Source organism: Rhincodon typus, chromosome 18 (assembly GCF_021869965.1).
Source record: "Rhincodon typus isolate 14 chromosome 18, sRhiTyp1.1, whole genome shotgun sequence".
Classification (NCBI taxonomy): Eukaryota; Metazoa; Chordata; class Chondrichthyes; order Orectolobiformes; family Rhincodontidae; genus Rhincodon; species Rhincodon typus.
In genome coordinates, this window is record NC_063349.1 from 34,518,325 (window position 1) to 34,541,292 (window position 22,968).

General features: G+C 36.9%; 1 protein-coding gene across 1 annotated transcript in view; it reads left to right on the forward strand.

Annotated features, from left to right (window-relative positions):
• Positions 1–22,968, forward strand: part of cped1 (cadherin-like and PC-esterase domain containing 1) — a 302,217-nt gene that overhangs the window by 72,487 nt on the left and 206,762 nt on the right. Inside the window, exons 8-13 of the mRNA XM_048608017.1 lie at positions 7,242–7,314; positions 16,474–16,641; positions 18,645–18,749; positions 19,112–19,281; positions 20,156–20,217; positions 21,788–21,817. Of these exons, the coding sequence (XP_048463974.1) occupies positions 7,242–7,314; positions 16,474–16,641; positions 18,645–18,749; positions 19,112–19,281; positions 20,156–20,217; positions 21,788–21,817 (608 nt within the window). The remainder of the gene's footprint in view (positions 1–7,241; positions 7,315–16,473; positions 16,642–18,644; positions 18,750–19,111; positions 19,282–20,155; positions 20,218–21,787; positions 21,818–22,968) is intronic.

A 22,968-nucleotide genomic window follows, 5' to 3' on the forward strand; every position in this document is an offset into this window, starting at 1 on the left:
GCTAGGCCTGCTGTATTCATCCAGCTCTACACCTTGTTATCTCCTTTGTTACTGTTCCCATTAGTGATGATCCTAAAATGTCCACAAGTTTTTATCCTTTTGAATTAATATATGGACATGAGATGAAAAGACCATTTAAATTGGTTAAAGAAAAATTCATACACTAAAGGTCAGAGGCTATGCTTCACCAGTTTATGTTTGAGTTTCAAAGAGATATGACCAATGCATGTGCATTTGCCAAAAATCATTTGAAAGGTGCTCAACAAACAATGAATAGTAGAGCAGTTAAAAATGTCAATGTTCAATATTTTGTTGCTGAGGGCAAGATGTTAGTTTTGTCTCTGGGGGCCATTAACAGCATGGACCTTATCAAATCAATAAGAAACTCGAGGCAAATTATGTAGTGAGTACTCCAGACAGGGGAAAGATTTAATGAGTCTGTCATGTTATCATGTTAGATAATATGACTGGGATGTTCATCAGGTGAAAAGTGTATTTATTTATTGTCAAAGAGGTAGGGAACATTTGGAAAATGAATCAGAAATCAAAGATTAAAAAATTTGACCCTCAGATTGGTTAATATAAACACAGAATTTATAAGCAGAAAAGTAACAATCCTAAAAATGGCTCGCTCTGTTGGTATACCTCCTCTTCCACGCTATACCTGAGGAAGGAGCAAAGCTTCGATAGCTAGCGTTTTCAAATAAACCTGTTGGACCATAACCTGGTGTCATGTGATTTTTGACCTTGTCCACCGCAGTCCAACACCAGCACCTCCACATCCTGATTCTGGAATGAAGGGGTTGACTTAGCATGAACGACTAAACAGATTAGGCAATATTTTTCATTAGAGTTTAGAAGAATGAGGGGTGGTTCTATTCAAGCATAAAAGGCTCTAAGGGGTTTGAGAGGGTAGATGTTAGAAGATATTTACAGTAATGGGGGATTATCAAACTAGGGGACAGAGTTACAGAGTATAGGGGCACTCATTTAAAACTGGGATACAAAATAACTTATTTTCCCATAATGAATATCTGGAATTCTCTACCCCAGAGTGTTTTGGAAGCTAGATCATTGAAAATATTTAAAAAGGAGGTATATAGATTTTTAAAATATCATGGAGTTGACAGCTATGCTGAGCTGACACAAAAGACAAATTGAAGAATGGGACAGATCAATCATTATCTTGTGGAATTGTGGAGCAGGTTTGAGGGGCTGAATAGCCTATTCCTGATTTTTTTTTTCTGTCTTTATGCAAGGATATCAGAGTGCCTATGACAACTTGAATGCTGTGCTGACAACAGCTTAAGGTTTAGCTGCACCAAAGTATGAAAAGCCATTTAAACTGCCTGTTGATGCCAGTGACAGCACTGCAGGGTCTGTTTAACTGAAAGATGCTGAGTTGGGGATTCAAGTACCTATCAGCTATTTTTCAAAGAAGCTGGCTGCCTGTCAATAAAAATATTCAATGTTTGAGAAAGAGACGTTCAGTCATGTGTTGCTGTGCATCATTTTGAAATATACATCACCAAAAAAGACTCTTGTTTACATTGACCACAATCCTTTGACTTTCTTGGAGATATTTCAGGAGAAGCACATACGTTTATTTCAGTGCAGCTTAACTCTCCAACTGTATAATTTGAAAATCATGCATGTGCCTGGACAAAAAAATATTATTGTGGCACTTTATCAAGAGCACATGTGAAGATCTCAGTGCTGTGGTGGCATGAACTTGTAGTTACTGTGTAACTCATCATATGTTTAATGTCGATATGTTACTATTGTTACTGTGACTTAGAAATAGTGTTAAAGTAAATATTGGGTAATAAAAATGCCTCTTAAAGAATCATTTTCATTCTGCTTTGGAGCAAGTTGTGATGTAAAGTTTAGGATTTATTTGTATGTGTGTGTACACATAATATATATCATTCAGTTTAGAGTTTGAATTTTGCACTAGTGGCATGTGGGTTTTGGCCTTTGTGAATGAAGGGTATAATAATTAACTTGTCAGTCTCCTTTGAGCCATTATTTTTAAACCAGTATATGAGAGAGGCTAGCTGCTGAAGTGTTAATAGGAATTTATTTGCATGGTGAGTATTCTACGATCAAAGAGAGTAAATACTGAAAAGCATTAGCTTGCTTTTGCTTAGCAGAAACAGGAATTCATTTCTTTTTTGGCCAGTTGTGGGGGCTATGGGAGGTACGGAGCGAGTCAGAACCCCACAGATTGGAAAACTTTTTGTATTAGTTTGCAGAAGACCTGTTTGAAGTTAGGTGTTGAAAACAATTCCTCCTTTAGAAAGGAGCTAATTCAAACCAGCGAGCAAGTAGGGTATCTCAGTATAGCTTGAAAATTCCAGACCAGAAGTGTTGTTTAGAAACTTGAAGGAGTTATTTGAAGCTAAGACAATTTAAGCTCAATTATGAGCCTTTTACTTGATTCATTAATCATACTCCAGACTGAGAACTGGTTAAATAAACAATGAAGTCAAACCTATAGATGTGATAGAAAATGGAACTCTCACTGGTATTTTAAGGCCTTGTGTTGGGAAAATATGGTAAGATAAAATCCTATGTGCTTTGAAATCATTCAAGTTGTGTTTATGTGTGAATAGTTTAGAGTTTTTAATTTTATCTTCATTCCTTTTTCATGATAAACATCTGTTTTGATATCAGAACTAAATCTGCAGCCTTCACACTTATGTTTCAGTGGAAGACCACCTCATTGGATCATATTGTTTTAATTTATGAAATCAGATTTCATTCTGGGATCTGATTCATTCAGTAGCAACATCAGCTGGGATCATAACAGCTCCATCTCTCAGTTTTCACACATGTTTACATTCGGCAGTCCACAGTGCATCAGCTTTCCCACTGAGCTCGACAGAAAACTGCTTTCCTTCTCTCCAGAGCTTAGTTACTGAATTCATGCCGCCCTCAAGGCACCACCATACATTCACAGCAAAGGTGTGCTGTAAATGCTCAGGTCATCAGAAACAAAATCATGCAAGCTTGTGCAAGATAATCAACAGTTGTCACCATGCATTTATCCTCTGATTGTTAACTATCTCCCCCACCACCCTCCAGGGTTATGGATGTATGACTGCTTGGGGGCTGAAGGGTACACATGTGGCTTATGATACCCACTGTGCAACTCCATAGTGCCTCAGGAAAACAACAAAAATCGTATGCATGAGACCATCAGGATGACCAAACTCACCAAAGACTGTTGAAGTAAGGTTGAGGTCTCACAAACATCCTCAAGCATCCTACGTTGTAATGGCATACTGTGATTTACACAGTTTGACCACACAGAAAGATCTGCATTTGGAGGACTGCCAGTGACATCTGAAGAAGGGTCCAGACACGAAACGTCAGCTTTCCTGCTCCTCTGATGCTGCTTGGCCTGCTGTGTTCCTCCAGCTCTACACCTTGTTATGCCAGTGACAGCAGTTGTCTGAAAAAAAATGATCGGCGAAGATGGGAGCATCAGAAGTCACTTCAATAACTTGCAGTAAACTATGCGAGGAATGGATTAATTGATCATTAATTCCTCTGTGCTGCAAAAATTATACAATGTCCTGCTGCATTTTTCAGTATTGAGCTTCCACTAATGAAATTTTTGTGCTAAAAAAAGAGACATCAAGAAATTCAATTCAATGCTGACATTGAGACACAGAGGGAGTGTGTTAATTTATTTTGACTCCACACTTAAGAGGCCATCAATTTTCTGGTGCAGCATTATGTTGAAAGGAGTGCAAAAACAATGTTTATGTTTTAATGGATGCTGAAAATCAGAAACAAAAACAGAAATTGCTGGAAAAACTCAGGCAGTCTGGCAGCATCTGGGGAGAGAAAGCAGAATTAACATTTTGAGTCCACTGGTGTTTATGTATTAATATATTGTGAATAATAGCAAAAAGTTCTAAATTCATCAGAGATGATTTCCCTTTCTTAAAAGTTGGATTCTGTTTAATTATATGATTTTCCAATCACCTTGTTACCACATCATTACGAATAGATTCTGGCTAATGATATTAGGTTAACAATGGTTATCTGTTTTCTCCACCTCCTCTTTTTTGATCAAAAGTGTTCATTTGCTATCCTCAAATTCACAGATCATTCTAAAATCTAAGAAATTCTTGATCAACCAAATGAATGCATCCACTATTTTTGCAATCAGTTCTTTTAAAATCTTAGGGCATAAAACATCACATCCAGTGGATTTGTTCATTTTTATTCCCACGAGTTTCTTCAATGCTTTCTGTTTGGTCGTTTTAAGTTTTGCACAACAGACCATTCATTCCTCATAATTTCTAATATGCTAATGTGTTTTCTAGCGTGAAAACAATTTTTTTGGAGTCTTCACCATTTCTTTATTTCCCATTATAATTTCTCCTGTCTGTATCTAAAAGGACCCATATTCACCTTGTTAATGTCTTCTTTTTAACACACTTACAAAAGATATTACAATGTTTTGTTCTCCTAAAACTATTTTTAAATTCTATCCCTTTATCAAATTGTTGGCCATTCTATGCTGATTTTTAATACATGTTAAATAATATTTTAATAATTTTAATATCTTCAGACTTGCTATTCTTTATGGAAACATTGTGGTTCTTTATTAATCTTTTAAGTGTTTGCCATTACTGATCTACATCATGTTTTAAGCCATTTTCCCAACTTCATTCAGCCTACTTGCCTCACATTCCTTCATATATTGCTTTGTTTAAACTCAAGATCTTAATTTTGGACTTGACTGCATCACACTCATTTATTTTTATGGTGGTAATGATTGCAAAATTGTCATCATTGAATGTTACTATTTCTCTAAAGCTTTTGGCAAATTCTGGAAGCCACACACTGCTAAAAATGTAGAAATCCAGAAGTTGCTCTCAGTGATTCTTTGTGTCGTCATGGGGTACATTAGTGAAATTCTCCCACAGCTGACTGTATTAAAAGAGAAATCATTGATCTACCAATAACATGGCCTTTGCACTATTAGTCTCACTGTGGAAACCCTTTTTAGTTTATTAGTGCAAAGTTATCAATGTAGTTGCAGTTCAAAGTTCATAATTACAGATGAAAATTTTCTTTGGGCTTGGTAAAAATGTAAGGTTCAGAACATCAAATTTTCTTCACTTTTTTTAAGTTCGATTATGATGTTTCATCTAAAATCCACCTATATGGGCAATTTGTTTATCTCACTTTGTAAAATTCAATTCCAAGCAAAGGATAATCACTGCATAATATTTCCTCATTTGCTGTCACTGAGAAGACTTGAATGTGATTGGCTGCTCACACAATTTGATGGCATCACTGTTTAGAGATTCTTCAAAATTCCTTGACTTGATGCCAGATTCAAATTAATGTTGGAAATGGTGAAATCTATGTCCTAATAATCACTATTATAATCACACTTTTCAGAGGATACTTTACAATAAGGTTCTTAATCAAACTTGCATCACTGCAACATGCTATGTGTATAATAGACTCTTCCTTAAAGGGTTCCTCAACATAGTTCTAACAGACTCCATTCTATTCCATGTATTCACTTGCAACTTTGGCTTATCCAGTCCCTAGAAGGCTACATTTCTTCAACTCCATTACCCTTGCTCTATATTTTTCTAATTTCCTGGCATAATTAAAAGGACCATATAAGAAGGCTTAAAAAAACAAGAAATACAACATATAAATGTTACTATTATTACATTAACCAGGAGCTATTTCAAAGTTTGCTGCACGTAAATTACGCTTGCGTTGTGCGACATTAATCTGTGCCCGACGCAGTTGAAGATGAAGGAGACAGAAAAGAGTGCTCCTCAGAGACCAATCTGCCATTATCAAGCCAATTTAATGTCTTCCTTATTGCAGTCACAGAGACTCCATGGGAATATAACACAAGACTAAAGCAGCTATTAAGATACTTATAGATCATGCAAACAGCAGTACCTTGTATGATAGTTGCTGTTCTCGGGCTTCCCAGATTACTGTTACCTACTGCATTCACTGCAACATTGCTACATATTAAGGTTTAACAGTGAATACATGCCTGGATTGAGGCCATGGCAAGTATTATGTGAGGTTGATAAAATTATTAAGTTTTGGGACACATGTCAAACAGGGTCCCATAGGGGTCTGTGCTGGACCGTCACCTTTTTACAGCTTGTATCAATGACTTAGTGAAGGAATTAAAGGCATGTTGGCTAAATTGGCAAATGATGTAAAGATAGGTAGGAAAATAATTTGCAGAGAGTACAAAAGAAAGTTGCTGATGGATATAGTTTGAGTGGGAAAAATCTGGCAGATGGAGTATAAAGTTGGAAAATGTGAAGTTGTTCATTTTGGCCGGAAGAAGTAAAAAAAAAAGCAGGGTATTATTTAAATGGAGAACAACGGAATTCCAAGGTGCAGACACAAAAGGTTAGCTTGCCGGCACATAACCAGGAAGGCTAATGAGGTACTATCCTTTATTGCAAGAGGAATTGAACATAAAATTAAGCATGCTATGCTTCTATTATACAGGTGAGACCTCATCTCAAATGCAATTTTGATCACCTTATTTACCCAAGGATGTAAATCTATTTGAGACAGTTCATAGATGGTTTACTAAATTGGATAAGTCAGAAGTCTTGAGGAAACATTAGTCAGGCAGGGCTGGTTTTCACCAGAGTTTAGAAAAGCAGGTAGTGATTTGATTGAAGTTTATAAGATCCTGAATGATCTTGACAAAGTGGACATCGAAGTTATGTTTACTTATGTAGGTCAGAGCAGAACTAACTGACACAGTTTTAAAATGAAGGTTCACCCTTTTAGGACAGAGAAGAGAGGTTTTTTTTTCCTTGAGGGTTATGCATCTTCAAAATTCTGCCTCAGAAGGCAGTGGAGATGATATCATTGAATGAATACTTTTAAGGTGGAAGTAAATATATGCTTGTTGGGCAAAGGAATCAAAGGTTATAGGGGATAGAAGGGAATGTGGGACTTGTAACAATAACAGATGAGCAATAAGCCGAACAGCTTGATGCCCACATGGCCTAGTTCTGCTCCTAATTCATACATTGATATGCATGTGGTACAAGTACATTTTATCAATCTGTAAAAAAAGATACTCTTGTGTTTAGATCAACCAAGACATAAAATTATGACCTTTCTATGTAGTTTGAACTCTGGGTATATCTGGTTTTGTACACTTTATACAGTACTGATTAAATGTACTGATGTTAATTTAACTCTTTCAGATGTTGTTCATGTTTTCAGCTGCTGGCCTTTGATGTTAGCTTTGGTGCATCTGCCTACCCTGTGATTGTTGAGGTATGAACATGTCAACATTATATAAAAACCTGCCTTCCTACAATCTTTTGTTAAAGTTAAATAGAATTAAGTTTTCTTGTGCTTGAAAGTGCTGCATACAAAAGCTATTATTGCATGAAATGGGATTCTGTAGCATTTCATTGCTGATATAACTCAGGGTATATAGATTGTGCTACAATCATAACCTGATTAAATTGTGTAACGAGATACTTTTCATAACATCATATGAAATGGGAGCAGGAGTAAGCTATTCAACCTATCAAGTCTGCTCCCCAATGCAAAAACATCTTGGCTTTTCTGATTGGGGCTTGAAATCTACTTTCGGTTTGTCCTCCATAGCCCTCAACTCCCATGTGGATCAGAAATCAGTCCAACTTGGAATTAATCAATGACCAAGCCTCCATTGCTTCCAGAAGAAAAGAATTTCAAAGACTAATGATCCTCTGAGAGAAGGAATTTTTCCTCGCTTCTGTCTCAAATGGGAGACCTATTTTGAGATTATGTCCCCTAGTTCCAGATGCCCACACAAGAGGAAACATCCTGTCAGCAACCACCATCTGAAGCCCCTTGGGATCTTATATATTTCAATAAGATCACTTCCAATGAGTATATGTTCAACCTTTCCTCATAAACCAAGCACTTCATCCAAGGACTCAGCCTTGTGAATTTTCTCTGAACTACCTCCAATGGAAGTATATCCTCATTAGGAAAACCAAAACCATACACAGCACGCCAAGTACAGTTTTGTTATTGGTTTGTACAGTTTTACCAAGCCTTCCCTAGTTTAATGCTTCTTCCTCCTTGTAAACAAAGGACAAAATTCAATTTGCTTTCTTAATTACTTGCTGTTTCAGCAGGTTAATTTTTTGTGATTCATGTGCAATGATACTCAAACCTCTCTGTGAGACAGCATTCTGTTGTCTTCCTCTCCATTGAGACAATACTCTGCTAATCTATTCTTAACAAAGTGGACAACTTCACATTTTCCCACATTGTGCCCCGTCTGCAATTTTTTTGGCCTCCTTGCTTAATGTGTCTATATCACTTTGCTCATTTTCTGTGTCCTCCAAAACTTGCTTTTGTACCTAACTTTGAATAATCAGCCAGTCTCGATACAATATAATTGGTCATTTTATCTGAGTCATTACTATAGTATAGCTGAAGAAAAAAAAAATTGTCAAAGCGTTTCATCTTTCACTCATCAGGATAACGCACAAGAATATTAAGTTAAGCACAAAACCAACACTTGCACTGTATGAATGGAAAGTGCTGAGTAGTTGACAAATTGATAATGATTGGTAGAATTGTCAGTTGGAATCCTATTTCTAAATCAACCTGTTCAGACATATTATGACCTCTGGAACAGGTGGGACCTTAACCCAGAGGTTCATGGCTCAGAGCTGGAATGCTACCGCTGCTCTACAAGAACCCTTTCCAATGCCCATTATATACTTTCTACAATGCTCCTCCAGTGGATATATAATGAGTGGCAATGCACAAATGCTTGTTTCCTGTTTGTACTCATTTTAAAAATTCTGCCACTCACCACAACTGGCACAATGGTATCCACCATTAGATGGGATTCCACAAATGAGCAACATTTGTTGGATAATACTGAGTGTGTGAAGAATTATACTGACACACTAATTTAGAATTGTCAAGCTCACAGTGTGGCATATTTAGTATGTACTGGAAGCTGCATACATTAAAACAGAGCCCTGTTCTTTGCAGATAGAAAATGTACACACAATGTACATGTTTTAACTCAACAAAATGTGTCCCAGCCATTTGCTGATTAATTTCTCAGGGCAATATTTTGATCAATCAGTTAATGTGTCTGGTTAAAAACTTAAAGTTTGACTGTTAACTGTTAATCATTATTAACTGGTACATTCTCCACAGAAACACCTAGGCCAATTTTACCAACCAATCACCACCCACCTTTCATTCGGTGTAAATATTTGTTTTCCCTTTAAATTTATATTTTTTCAAGTTGTCCTGATAAGTGACAATCAGATAACATCTGATAAAATGTACCTTTTTTTCAACAATACTCAAGTTCAGTACGACCAAAAGACTATTCATGACTACAAATTATAAATAGTTGAGGACTCAGCACTGTCCTTGTGGCATTCCACTACTTAAATGTTTGTCAAATGAATGTGACCCATTTCCTGTTAGTTAGCCAACTTTCTATCCATGCTAGTATATCATCTCCAACATCATGAGTTCTTATCTTGTGCAATAAACTTTTATTTGACACCATATCTGAATGCTATTTGGAAATCTAAATACAGTACATCTACTGGCTACCCCTTTTCCACTTTACTTGCTGCATCCTTAAAAACTCTAACTTATCAACCATGCTGATTTCCTTTCAAATATATCAATTATCTCCTTAACTGATTCTAGTATTTCCCCAATGGCAATTATCAGACAGACTGCTTTGTGGTTTCCTGCTTTCTGTCTCCCTCCTTTCTTGAAGACTGGTGTTACATTTGTTGGCTCCCAATCCAGAACTGAGGAATTTTGGAAGATTACAACCAAACACTATCACTACATCCATCTACTTTAAGACATTATGATACAGGCTGTCAGGTGCAAGGGATTTACCAGCCTTTCAGCATATTAGATTTTCTAAGTACCTTTTCTGTTTAATTTATTCCTTTGTGGGGTGAGGGTGTCACATGATCCACCAGTAGCCTGGCAATTAAGTGACAACTACGTTGCTGTGGATCTGGAGTAACATGTCGGACAGGCCACTTAAGGATTTTTATTGAAGTCAAATTTCACTATCTGTCGTGGTGGAATTCAAACTCATGTCCCCCAGACTTTCGCCCGGGGCTCTAGATCATTAGTCCAGTGATATTGCCATGATGTCACTGTTTTGAGTATTCTGTTGTGAATACATAAACAAAATACTTGATCAAAATTGTGATTATTCATTTGTTCCCATTCACAATTTGTCTTCTAAGAGATCAATGCTTAGTTTAGCTACTCCCTTCCTTTTTATATACTTGTAGATGCTTTTACAGTGTGTTTTATATTTCCTATTAGTTTTCTTTCATAATCTAATTTGCTCACCTTTATTCTTTTAATTAACCTTTTATCATTTTTAATTGTTTTCCCAATCTGTGGGCTCCCAATAATCTTTGCAACATTGTATATCTTTTCTTACAGTACAAATTCTATCCTCTAGTTCCTTCATTAGGTATGCATGGTGCATCCCTCTTTGAAGAAATATGTCTTGGTTCAGAGTTATGAAATATTCCCTTAAAGTCTGCCACAGCTTTTCTCTCTTACCATAATTGCATGTTCGACTTTAGCCAACTCTGTCTGCATACCCTTATAATGCCTTTACTTAAGTTACAAACACTAATTTCGGATCCAAATTCCTCACCATCAAAATGAATGACATTCTATTATTGAATCAGAGATAGTAGGAACTGCAGATGCTGGAGAATCCGAGACAACCAGCCCTGCACCTTGTTGTCTCTGACATTCTATTATGATCATTCTTTCCTAAAGAATCCTTTACAAGGAAGTCATTGAATAATTTTGTCTAATTACATATTATTAGGCCCAAAATAGTCTGATCCCTGGTTAGTTCCATAATATGTCCTTCTAGAAATTCTCCAGGATACACTCCATAAACTCAACCTCAGCTACGTTTTTGTCAATTTGATCTGTCCAATCAATCTGAAAATTAACATCTCCTGCAAATATTGCTGTAGTTTTCTTATAAACTGCAATTATTTCTGGATTTATCCTCTGTCCCACAGTCTAGGTCATGTCAGGGCCCAATAAAACCCTCACACTAGTGAATTATTTCCTTTGTGATTTCATATCAAATTGAAATTCACTCTACATTTTGTTCCACTGAACCAAGATCGTTTCTCACTACTGTACTGATCTATCCTGTATTAGCAGAGCATCCTCACTTTCTTTTCTATTCTTCCAAAATGGCAAATACTTATTGAATGTTTAGGTTTCAGTCATGGTCGCTTTGCAACTCTCTCAAATTGCTAATGTAGCACATTTTTATTAGTGCAATTAATTCGCGCATTTTTAAAGGGCCTTAAAGTCTATCTTTTAATCACCTTTTTTACCCTGACTCAGTACACCCTGAAGGAATGTTCTGTTCTCTCCAGTCACATTCTTGTTATCATAATCCTCGTTATTGCTCCATCTCTTCAATTTTCCAAATCTCCACTCACATGAGCTTTCCCACTATTATTTAGTTTAAATAACGGACTCACTACAGACATATTTTTACCATTTTCCAGGACATTGTTGTTAGCATGGTTCAGGTGAAAACTGGTAAATCGCCTTCTTTTCCTAGCACTGGTGCCAATGCCCTATGAATCAAAACCCATTTGATAACGAACATTCTACTCATTCATGCAGCAAGATTTAAGCTTGTTCTAATAAGTAGCAAGTAACATTTGTTCAACACAAAGGCTAGGAGTAGCCATCTCCAAAAGCAGGAGTGTAACCACCTCTCCTTGAGACTCAGCTGAGTTGATAAATCACCAACATGTTGGGGTAACCATTGACTAATTTAACTGCATAAAATATATAAATATACTGGCTTTCAAGCCAGAGATTGGCTATTCTGCTATGATTAACTCACCTGCTAACAATTGCTGAAAATGATATATTTTGTTGTAGTTTTTTGGCTTGTACTCATCAGGACAATTTATAAGATCAATTCGAGGAAAAAATCAACATTCATACTATGTGAAGGAGAGTGCTGATTGGTTGGAAAGTGGACTCTGATTGGTAGAAAAGTCGGCATTGAGAATGCAGCAATTACTGATGATTGACAGTTGACTGCCAGGATTTGTTTACAGTTTAAACCAGGCAGGTTGACTCTGATTATTTCAGGGTATTTTCCTGAGAAATGAACCAAATGGACAAAAGCCATCCATACAAACATTTTCTGAAGAAAGGTCTAGGCCCAAAACGTCAGCCTTCCTGCTCCTCTGATGCTGCTTGGCCTGCTGTGTTCATCCAGCTCTACACCTTGTTATCTCATATAAAGAACCCTGATGGCTTTTGTGGCTCAGTAATAGTGTCCCTTCCTGTGGCCAAGAGGCATCGGTTGAAGTCTCACCTGCTGCAAACGTATGTATCTCTGAACAGTGGGAGCTCTAAAGGGTTCATGTGGTGCAGTGGTAGTGTCCCTACCTCTGATCTAGGAAGCTCACGTTTAAGTCCTACTTGCTACAGAGGTGTGTACAAACAGCTCTGAACAGGTTGATTCGAAAATAACACAAAAGCAACCTGATCTGCTAGTCCAATTAAATCAAAGGACAAGAAAGTGACAAAGGAGGTGTCTTTTGTTTTTAAATTTTTAATGTTTTATAGTACTTCCTCTATTCCTAAGGTACTGTAATGCATCTGAAAAATTATACAGTATTAGTCCATGTAGAACTCATCTTTCCTTTACATTTCAGATTCCTAAGCGGAATCATTATGTTAAAAATATATTGACATAACAATACAGCCCCTGATAGTGACTTTTGAGGGTATTAAAAGATTTTACATTTACCTTTCAGAGCATTCCAAACTTTTCAGTTTGTTTTCTAAATTATTCGCAACCTGATGTGCTTAAATGGGCTTCCAAAATCCTGCACTGCCAAACAAAAATTGAGCAACCTAACTTCAGCAGGGTCAAATGTGCATGTTGAATTAGGCATGCCTTACCTGCAGAAAGGCCAGAGGAAAATGATGCTGAATCAGAAGTGCAGAGGAAAATTTCCTCCAAAAAACTGACCATTCACATGCTAAAACACACCTGTGCACCCAGACGAAAAACTTTTGTGAGCCGTAGCCACCAGTACAACCCAGGCCTGAGTCTGGGATGTGTAATCTTGTTAGACCCATTGAATGGCTTTAGAAATTGAAGAGCTGGAAAATTATTGAAAAACCCCCAGTCAAGATGGCTTTCTGAGCTGTCTCATCTTCAGATAGCTTTCCAGAATCTAATCTCGCTTATCCATATTTCTCTTGTATTTTTCTCCCTTTTTATGCTGGATTTCACATTCCAACAAAGGTAAATGCATTCTGCAAGAAATATGGGCGTAATTTTGTGCATTAAAAAGACAAGAATAATATAAGCAAACATATGATACAATTTACAACCGTAGGCAGCAAATGGATTCAATCAAGGTGCCGAACAACAGCCATTGTCCAAAACTAACAGATCATTCCTAGGACTGAACTCTCAACCTTCTAAGTCAAAGTCTGGCATCTACTTAGTAGTGACCTCCTGGTAGAAGATCATAGGTCCAAAGGATTGGTTGCTTCTTCCCCACCCCCAAAGTTGAGCCATGGCTACAATAATCCTTGATGATTAATTGAACGACAAAAGCTTTGTTAATTGGTTACCTTCCATTGTCTATATGGATGTAAGATATCAGCAGGATCGGGATTCCGAAATACTCCTAATCCTTGATTATTTTCTATGGCCAACTACTCCAACTTTAATTACTCGGAGGGGAAAATGCAGGAAATAACTAAATCCACTAGAGGTCACCAAAGCATAAGTTATCTAAAACTGAAATATATTCAAGTGGCCATACTCCGAGAAAGCCATACAAGGATATTGGCTTTGACTGGGGAATCAAGCAATGAATCATAGAATCCCTACAGCGTGGAAGCAGGCCATTTAGCCCATTGAGTCCACTCTGACCCTCTATAGAGCATTCCACACAATCCCTGCTTTTCCCGTAGTTAATCCACCTAGCCTGCACATCTTTGGACTGTGAGATGAAATCAGAGCACTGGAAACCCACACAGACATAGGGAGAATGTGCAAACTCCACACAGACGGTCACCCGAGGATGGAATCAAATCTGGGTCCCTGCTGCTGTGAGGCAGCAGGGACGCTTAAGATTTTTGTTAAGAAAATCTCAAGTTTTACATATCTGAACCAATCTGAAGTGCTGAAGAATTATATGTAAGTGTGTGCATTACATATATGATTGTAAGTTGTAGCTTTGTTTGCCTATATTACAATACTCCACATTGCATACTAGGGGGCATTCTCAGCTGCAAGCACAATAAAAGAGTGGAATTTCCTTTATACTAGTTAAATATAAACTATATCAAAATTTACACAGCTTTCTGTACTCATCTTACTAATGAAAATTTATGCTGAAATGTCTTGTGGAGTGCATTTGCCTCTGCTAGAATACAAAATCCACTGTAAAGGAATAGAAATGTAGAAAGGGAAATAGTGATTAGACTGCTATCTCCTATCAATGTGCTTCACTGTCAGTCAGTCTTCCTTCTTCCACTGCTATGCAGAACAGGAATGTACCCTTTTGAAGACTATTTCAACTGTATTGTTCTTCTGAAAACATGTACTTGAAACATTTCAGAAACACTGAGACTAACAACGGTTTGATCAAGTATTGTGCAGGTTTCAGTAAGAAATTCAGAAGAGAAAACACACTCATTGTCAAAATCCAGAAATCTCATTATGCTGATACAAGTTTTACAGCACTAGAAGAGACCATTCTGCCCATTATCTCTCTGTTGGTTGAAAAATACTAACAGCCAAAGCCGGTTTTCCATGTTTGACCCACAATCTTGTACAGGACAGCATTTCAAGTGCATATCCAGCTTTTTAAATGAGATGAAGATTTCCACCTTCATCACTCTTCTGGACAGTGAATTCCAGACATTCACCAACATCTGAGTAAAAACATTTTTCCTCAAATCTCCTCTAGTCCTTCTACAAATGACTTTAAATATGTCCCTCTGCATAGTAACATGTCAAGTTAATATTAGCTTGTCAGCTCTCTGTAAACCTCCTCTGTTCCAAAGAAAACAATCACAGCCTATCCAATCTTCACTCTAAGATTTCCTTCATTAAACATAACCATGCAGACTGGCCTTGATTAATCTGCGATGATTCATCTAATTTGAAGTTGTAAAACCCTTTAATACTTCCACTGTTACTATTTTGGTTCTTTCAAAATATTTCAGAATCCTCCTCTTTCAGTTACACCATCCCCTGTCTCATGAAGACAAACTCAAAGTATTCATAAAGAACTAATGCTCATATCTTCCAATTCCACATGCAAGTTATCTTTTTGGCCCACTACTGATCTTGCTGTTTCCTGAGTTATCCTCCTGCTCTTTTATTTTTCTATATCCCTGAAACAACTTTGGGTTTTCTATGATTTTATTTGCGAATACTTTTATAAGCTCCCTGTTTGCTTCCCTAATTGCCTTTAAATTTCATCTCTGCACTTTCCAAACTCATCTCAGTTTTCTGGAATATTGAGCTTGCAGTAACTGACATAAGCTTCCCTTTCTTACCTTATTCTAGTTTGTATGGTCCTTCACATCCAAAGGACTTGAGATTTGGGAGTCCCACCCTTTTACTTTTGTGGGAATATACAGTTTCTGAACACAACAGACCAAGATGTGTCTGAATTATGGGACGAAAATACAGTGAAGCAATTAGTGGTATAAAGGCAGGAAACTTGCATGTCATGTCTTTTGCATGGGAGGTGAATTTGGCAATTATGGTCAACAAATTTGCATGAATAGACATTTCAGTGTAAAACCACTGTATACTGCTTGCACATCAATATTTTTGCAGGAGACAGCAATGCACTGCTTTCACATTGTGGTTAATGCTTTAAACATTCCACAAAATTACATGCCAGTAGTTTGGTTGTAAACTATGATTTCAGTTATTTGTGATTCATAGTATAGCCATTTTGAAATTCTTCTTTAACCATAAGCTGGTTGAAGATTACTTGTGGTCTATGATTTGAGAATAAATCATGAGTAATGATGAAGACTTCAAAAATATTTTAATGGCATCTGAAAAATTATTTATGAATTAAATGTCCAAAATAATTGAGAAATTCTGCTCTACTACTGCTACTGAATGTTTTATTTGCACTTTCTGGCAGAACTTGAGGATTTTATATTTGAATAAATTTGCCAGTTAATGTAAATAATTTACTCAGGTTGGTCAGGGATCGGGTATACATTATATCAGGATAACATAGGCTTTAAGTATGTGGGTCAGGAATCCACATACATTCAATTACTTTACCTATATATTTGTGCTATAAAAGGCTTTGAAGAGATTGAAGAAGTAAGATCAATAATCCATATTCTTTTGCTTAGGTGCACCAACAACCTGTCTTTGAAGCAGATGACAATATAGCTTTTGCAGATCGCATCACTAAAGACTTCATACTGGAAGATACTTTCAGGTTGTTGCTATCTGGCACTTCTGTACTGGGTGAAATATATGAAGCTTTAGAAAATATACATCGATCTGAAAGATTGAAGGTAAGATTTTAAAGCTATGTTCAGACAACATTATTTTGTTATACAGATGATGCAGTAGAGAAACAGGCAATTCATTAGTGACCTATGCTAGATTTTGAACTTCTCGTGAGCACAAACTCTCGTATTCTCTTCCCTTCATGTACGCATCAAGCCTCTCCTTAACGATACCAAAGCTTTATGCTTCAACACTCTGTGTGCAGAACATTCCATTTTTCCACCTCGCTGTGTGAAGAAATTCCTCCTAAAACCATTACCTCATCTGTTGACTCTCTTTTCTTTACTCCTATTTTTCTGGACTCACCCACAAGAGAAAATGTTTTACATTTTATCACACCAGGTAATGAAGGAATTGTTTCATCTGACCAGTTTTTCGAGCAACATTGGACACTTGTACATTCCTTGTGGTGTACTCAAGGGCCATTCAGAGGGATTCAAAATATCATAAGACCATAAAATATTGGAGCATAATTAGGCTGTCTGGCCTATTGCTTCTGCTGCACCATTTGATCATAGTTTGTATGTTTCTCAATCCCATTCTCTTGCTTTCTAGACGTAACCCTTGAGCCCCTTATCAAGCAAGAACCTATCTATCTCTGTCTTAAATACACTCAACAATTTGGCCCCCACAGCCTTCTGCAGCAATGAGTTCCACAGTTAACTACCTTCTGGCTGAAGAAGTTCTTCCCCATTTCAGTTCTAAAAGGTTGTTCCTTCACCCTGAGGCTTTGCCCTCGACTTCTAGTCTCTACTACTAGTGGAAACATTTTCTCCACATCCACTCTATCCAAGGCATTCAGTATTCTGTAAGTTTCAATCAGATGCCCCCTTATCCTTCTAAATTCCATTGAGTACAGACCTGAGTCTTTTTCCAGCCCACATATGACAAGCCCTTCATTCCCAATGTCGAGTCTGAGGAAGGGTCACCGGACCCAAAACATTTTAACTTTGATTTCTCTTCACAGATGCTGCCAGACCTGCTGAGCTTTTCCAGCAACTTCCGTTTTCAATACTGAACAAGTATTGTTTTCTTGTTTATTCATGAGATGTAGATATCACTGGAAAGGCCAGCATTTGTTACCTATCCCCAAATAACCTTGAAATGGCAGTGGTGAGCTGCAATTTTGAACTGCTGTAGTCCTTGTGGTGTAGGTATACTCAAAGGTTGATAGAGAGAGGCTGGAAGGAAACTGAGCTTTTGAATAAGCAAAAATTTTCTTAACCTTTTAAATATCAGTTCTGGGACACTTGCTCCATGGCAAGGCACAGCTGCAGTTTTCCATCTGCCACAGGAGCGCTCTCAATTAAAACTCCCAACTAAAAAATATAAATACCATAAAGTGAGCTGAAGTCAGGCATGCATCAATGTTGCAAGTAAAAGTTCTGATTTTGAAATCTTTCCACTAAATCTTCCAGCTGCTTTTCTAGCCTGTGTTTATGATAATAAAAACTCAAATTTGCTCCTTTAGGCTTCTTATCAAAAGAAAAATTTATTTCATTTGCTGTTTTCTATGGGTAGGAAGATATTCCTGGGGAGCAGCTCTGCTTTGTTCCATTAGCCAACATTATGAGCAACCAACATGAAGCTCTCTTGTACCACAGTTAGAATATACAGTATTATACTGCATGGTGCTCAATTGGGTACATAAAGATGAATTTATCCCTTCAACTTTGTAAGCGAATCCTGGGATCACATAACAGAAAAGAGGAAACTGTCCAATATCTCTATATTCATCTGGCATAAGCCTTATCTTTCAGAACCTTTGGTGAGTTTATCTAGTGAATGCTTGCTTTCTTGAGTACAGATCACAATCGATTTTAGAGACACATACTTCAGGAACTTTCTGGACTTCAGTTCTCAAAAGCCTCAAACTATGTACATTTTGTATTTGAAACAACTGAAATAAATACTACTGATTACAGTTGTGCATATTAGCTGTGGCTGTGTTCATTTGTGTCAAGTCAGCTGTGACTGAGTTCTCTTCATCAGTTTATTTTAATTCCAGAATCACAGCCATTTCCAGAAACATGAGCTTTGTCTGACTCCAAGAGATCTAACAGCCATTGTTAACTTTCAAAAGGAGTTCAAAAGTCAAGGAAAATTTGAATTGGTATGTAAATAGATAGGAAATTTATTTAAGGTCATGTTAATATCTTGGATCAAACTTGTTGGGTTTGGTAAAAATGATTGAACTTGACTTGAAATATTCTTTAAATATCTGATACTGTATTGCACTTTAATCCACTGAGACATCAGTGAAAATCTCATCATTTTTATGGTCCTTTCATACGGTTATAACCAAAAACTTAATTATTTGATTGGGTGTTTTGGTTTGTTTATTTTTCATCTTTCTGATTTATAGTTTTTTATAATTAATGTGCAGGAAATTATATTTATAAATGACAGTAAAAATGTCAAAAATTGTTCTTGTTTCATGACTTGTTATTTATTATGGCCTGTCCTTTTCTACAGCTTTACCCATCCATTAATCCAGAATACCAAAAGATGTTATATGTACTCCATCACAATTTTGATTATGCATCTAAAACAAAATCTGTGCTTGCCCAGCACCTGCTATTTTCAATGCTACATGACCAGTTTCAAGCATCAAATGTGCAGAAGAGTTTGAATCATTTCACATGGTAAATAGATTAAGCTTTGAAAGTATCTTTGTTTTGAATGTACTGTTGAGAAGATCAGCAAAGAACACATTTTTGTATAATCCAATTTTCTTTTACCACTGTGAGGGATGAGCGTGTGTGATGGAGTCCTATCATTGTCATTGGGATTGAGACTCTCTTTAAATAATGGGGAATCAAATGTCACAGAGAATAAAGATTTAGCATTGTACTTGCTGTCAGTACTTGTCATTCTGTAGCCAGAACGTTACATTCTAGTACAATATTCAGCCTTCGCTGTTTTGTTTCCTGCTTCACTTTATATAGTATTAGTTTCCTTTTCCACTATAACTCCTTGATTAAGTTTACCCTCTGTTTTCCACTGCAAAGTAAGAGGATTTCTGATGTTACAATCATCTTGTGACTGTAGTCTTTGTCATGATATTTTTTGATTCTTTATGTTAGCTTTTATTTCTTCTTTGCTAATGGTGGAACTGTTGAAAGGCAGATAGAAGCTCATGCTCTACTCAGGTCCTAGTACAGGAATGACATCGATAATGATATTTTTAGTGTTTTTACCATTGTTTTGGCATTGAAAACATCTCGGAGGGACTGCAATGCTAAAGGTATTCGGGTATCCCTGTCTGATTTGTTTACAAATAAAAAATTAGTTTGAACCTATACTACAACCTCACTGGTCTTCTTTAGGAGAGAACAATGACAAGTTGCATCAAATGAACAGTGGTTTTTGAACATCCTAGTTCAGTTGTTTTCCCCAGCAATCTTTATCACAGATACTGCACAGATGAATAACTGTGAGAATGTGAGGATCTACTATATTGCTAGCAGTGAACCTAGTCATCTGGTTTTCTTATACAGTGTTCATTTTTCTTAATAGGGATCAAGCTAGAGCAATATCTTCTCATTCAATTGAAAGGTTTGACAACAACAACAAAATAGGTAAGGAATCCATTGATTTTTCCAATAGATTTTGTTAGGATCCCAGCAGGCATCAATAAACCAAAATAACTAAATTTACCAAACTGTGCCTCAAATGAAGAGACCGCCAACCATATTTCAAATTTTATAACTTTTACTTAAATGCAAGTAAAGATCAATGTAAATTAACAGACAAGTCCCAGTCTATAAATTACAAATTGGACAGTAGGTACAACAGAGACTACCCCACAGAGTTCCAGTCACTTCACGTGTAGATCTCCTTTGCAGCTACACTGCTCTTCCATGCAGATTTTCGGTCTTTTTTTTCCTGTAAGAACGGAGCCAATTTTCCACAGGCAACAGTCTTGTCCTAAGCTGGGTTCTGCCTTTTTAATCTGCCTGGTATGGCACATATCTGGAATCTTTTCAATTTCCCTGGAGCTCTTGGCACTGCTTCCAGGTCGGGGGTACAAAGGTCTCATGGACCAGTATTTCATATTATCTAAGAAAATTATAATTGATCTCTTTACAATTGATATAAACCCTTAAAAGTCCTTTTCAATTTTTTTCACTTGATTACAGATTTCAAAAATATTTTAAAACAAGTAAGTATTTGAGTAAGAACACATTAGTCCTTGAGCATCAATATGGAGGGTCATCATTTATTTCAAGGTGAATGGAATATATAAGTAGGGGGGTTTCGCTATAGTTATATCATGTTGGGGAAGCCACCTTTTAAGTACTGTACAGTTTTGATTTCCTTATTTTAGAACAATGCAGATGCATTGGAGGTAGTTCAGAGAAGATCCACACAACTAACGAATGGAGTGGTTAGTTGTCTTATGTCAAAAGGTTGGACAGACTGTGCCTGCAACCATTGAAGTTTAGAAAAATGAAAGGTGGTAGCCTTGAAACATATCAGATCCTGAGAGACTTTATAGGGTAGATGCTGAAAAGATGTTTTCCATTGTGGGAGACAATAGAACTAGGAGACACAGCTTAAATACAAAAGGTTGCAAACTTAAGGCAGAAATGAGGAGAATTTTGTTTTCTCTGAGGTTTGGGAATCTCTGTAATTCTCTTCCTCAGAGACAAGTGGAGGCTGGGTCATTGAATACTTGTAAAGTGGAGGCAGATAGATTCTTGACAATTAAGGCTACCAAAGAGTAATAGTAGGAAAGTGAAATTGAGTCCATGTCTGATCAGCCATGATCTTATTAAAAAGCATAGTAGTCTTGAAGGGGCTGAGTGGCCTAGTCCTGCTTCTAAGTGGTATGTTTATACGCGCATCCTTTGCAGCTTTCAATCTTTGAAATTTCTTCTAAACAGTGTCTTCAAATATCTTTTCTGTAGAGAATGTTGCAAAGTATAAATTCACAAACATGCACAATGGTAAAATGCAAATCGTGCCACAAAAAGCAATGAAGAGTAAAACATGATAAGTAGCTTTAAATGCTAAGTTTCTTTTTTTATGCTCCCTTAACATTTGATTGTATTAATCCTAGAAATATAGAAACCAAAGAAACATCTTTGAATAGTGCACTTGATGAATAATTGTTTGGTTTTCCCTAATAATGTTTTTTTTATGCAGGTCAGTACAGACAAAAGAACTGCAGTACAGGTAAATGTGTTCTTCATCTATTATTCAATTCACAAGTTAATCAATTCAACATATCAATTATTTTCCAGTATATATAAATTTAAATTCATTTGGTAGCACATATGTTAGACATTGCAAGACATAAAAATGATTGAGTGTATTTTCTGATCAGCAAAGTTCATCTCTGTGTATTTGATGTGCCTGCACTACAATGTGTTGTGCACTACATTTAGGGAAACTTTAAACCATTTTCTTTTAATAAGTGAAGAAATATTTAACAAAAACAGCATGCAGTGGAAAATAACTTTGATACGTTTGCACCTGAAATGTAATGGTGAAAGAAATTGGTAAGGTCTTGGGGAGTGTTGCTGAACAAAGAGACCTTGGAGCGCAGACTCATAGTTCCTTGAAAGTGGAGTCACAGGTAGACAGGGTGGTGAAGAAGGCGTTTGGTACACTTGCCTTTATTGGTCAGTGCATTGAGTATAGGAGTTAGCAGGTCATGTTGCAGCTGTACAGGACATTGGTTAGGCCATTTTTGGAATACTGTGTTCAGTTCTGGTCTCCCTTCTGTAGGAAAGGTGTTGTTAAACTTGAAAGGGTCCAGAAAAGATTTACAAAGATGTTGCCAGGGTTGGAGGCTTTGAGCTATAGGGAGAAGCTGAATAGACTGGGACTACTTTCCCTGGAGCATCAGAGGCTGAGGGGTGATCTTATAGAGGTTTATAAAATCATGTGGGGTGTGGATAGGGTAAATAGTCAAGGTCTTTTCTCCAGGGTAGGGGAGTTCAAAATTAAAGGTCATAGGTTTAAGGTGGGAGGGGTAAGATTTAAAAAGGACCTAAGGGGGAACTTTTTGCATGCAGAGGATGGTGCATGTATGGAACAAAGCTGCCAGAGGAAGTGGTGGAGGCAAGTATAATTACAACACTTATAAGCTATCGGATGGGTATATGAATAGGAAGGGTTTAGAGGGATATGGGTCAAATGCTGACAAATGGGACTAGATTAATTTAAGATACCTGGTCAGCATGGACGAGTTGGACTGAAGGGTTTGTTTCTGTGCAGTACATCTCTATGACTCTATAACATACATAGTTGTCTATTCGGTTATCAGATTTGGGTTCAAACGTAGATAACAAGGTGTAGAGCTGGATGAACACAGCAGGCCA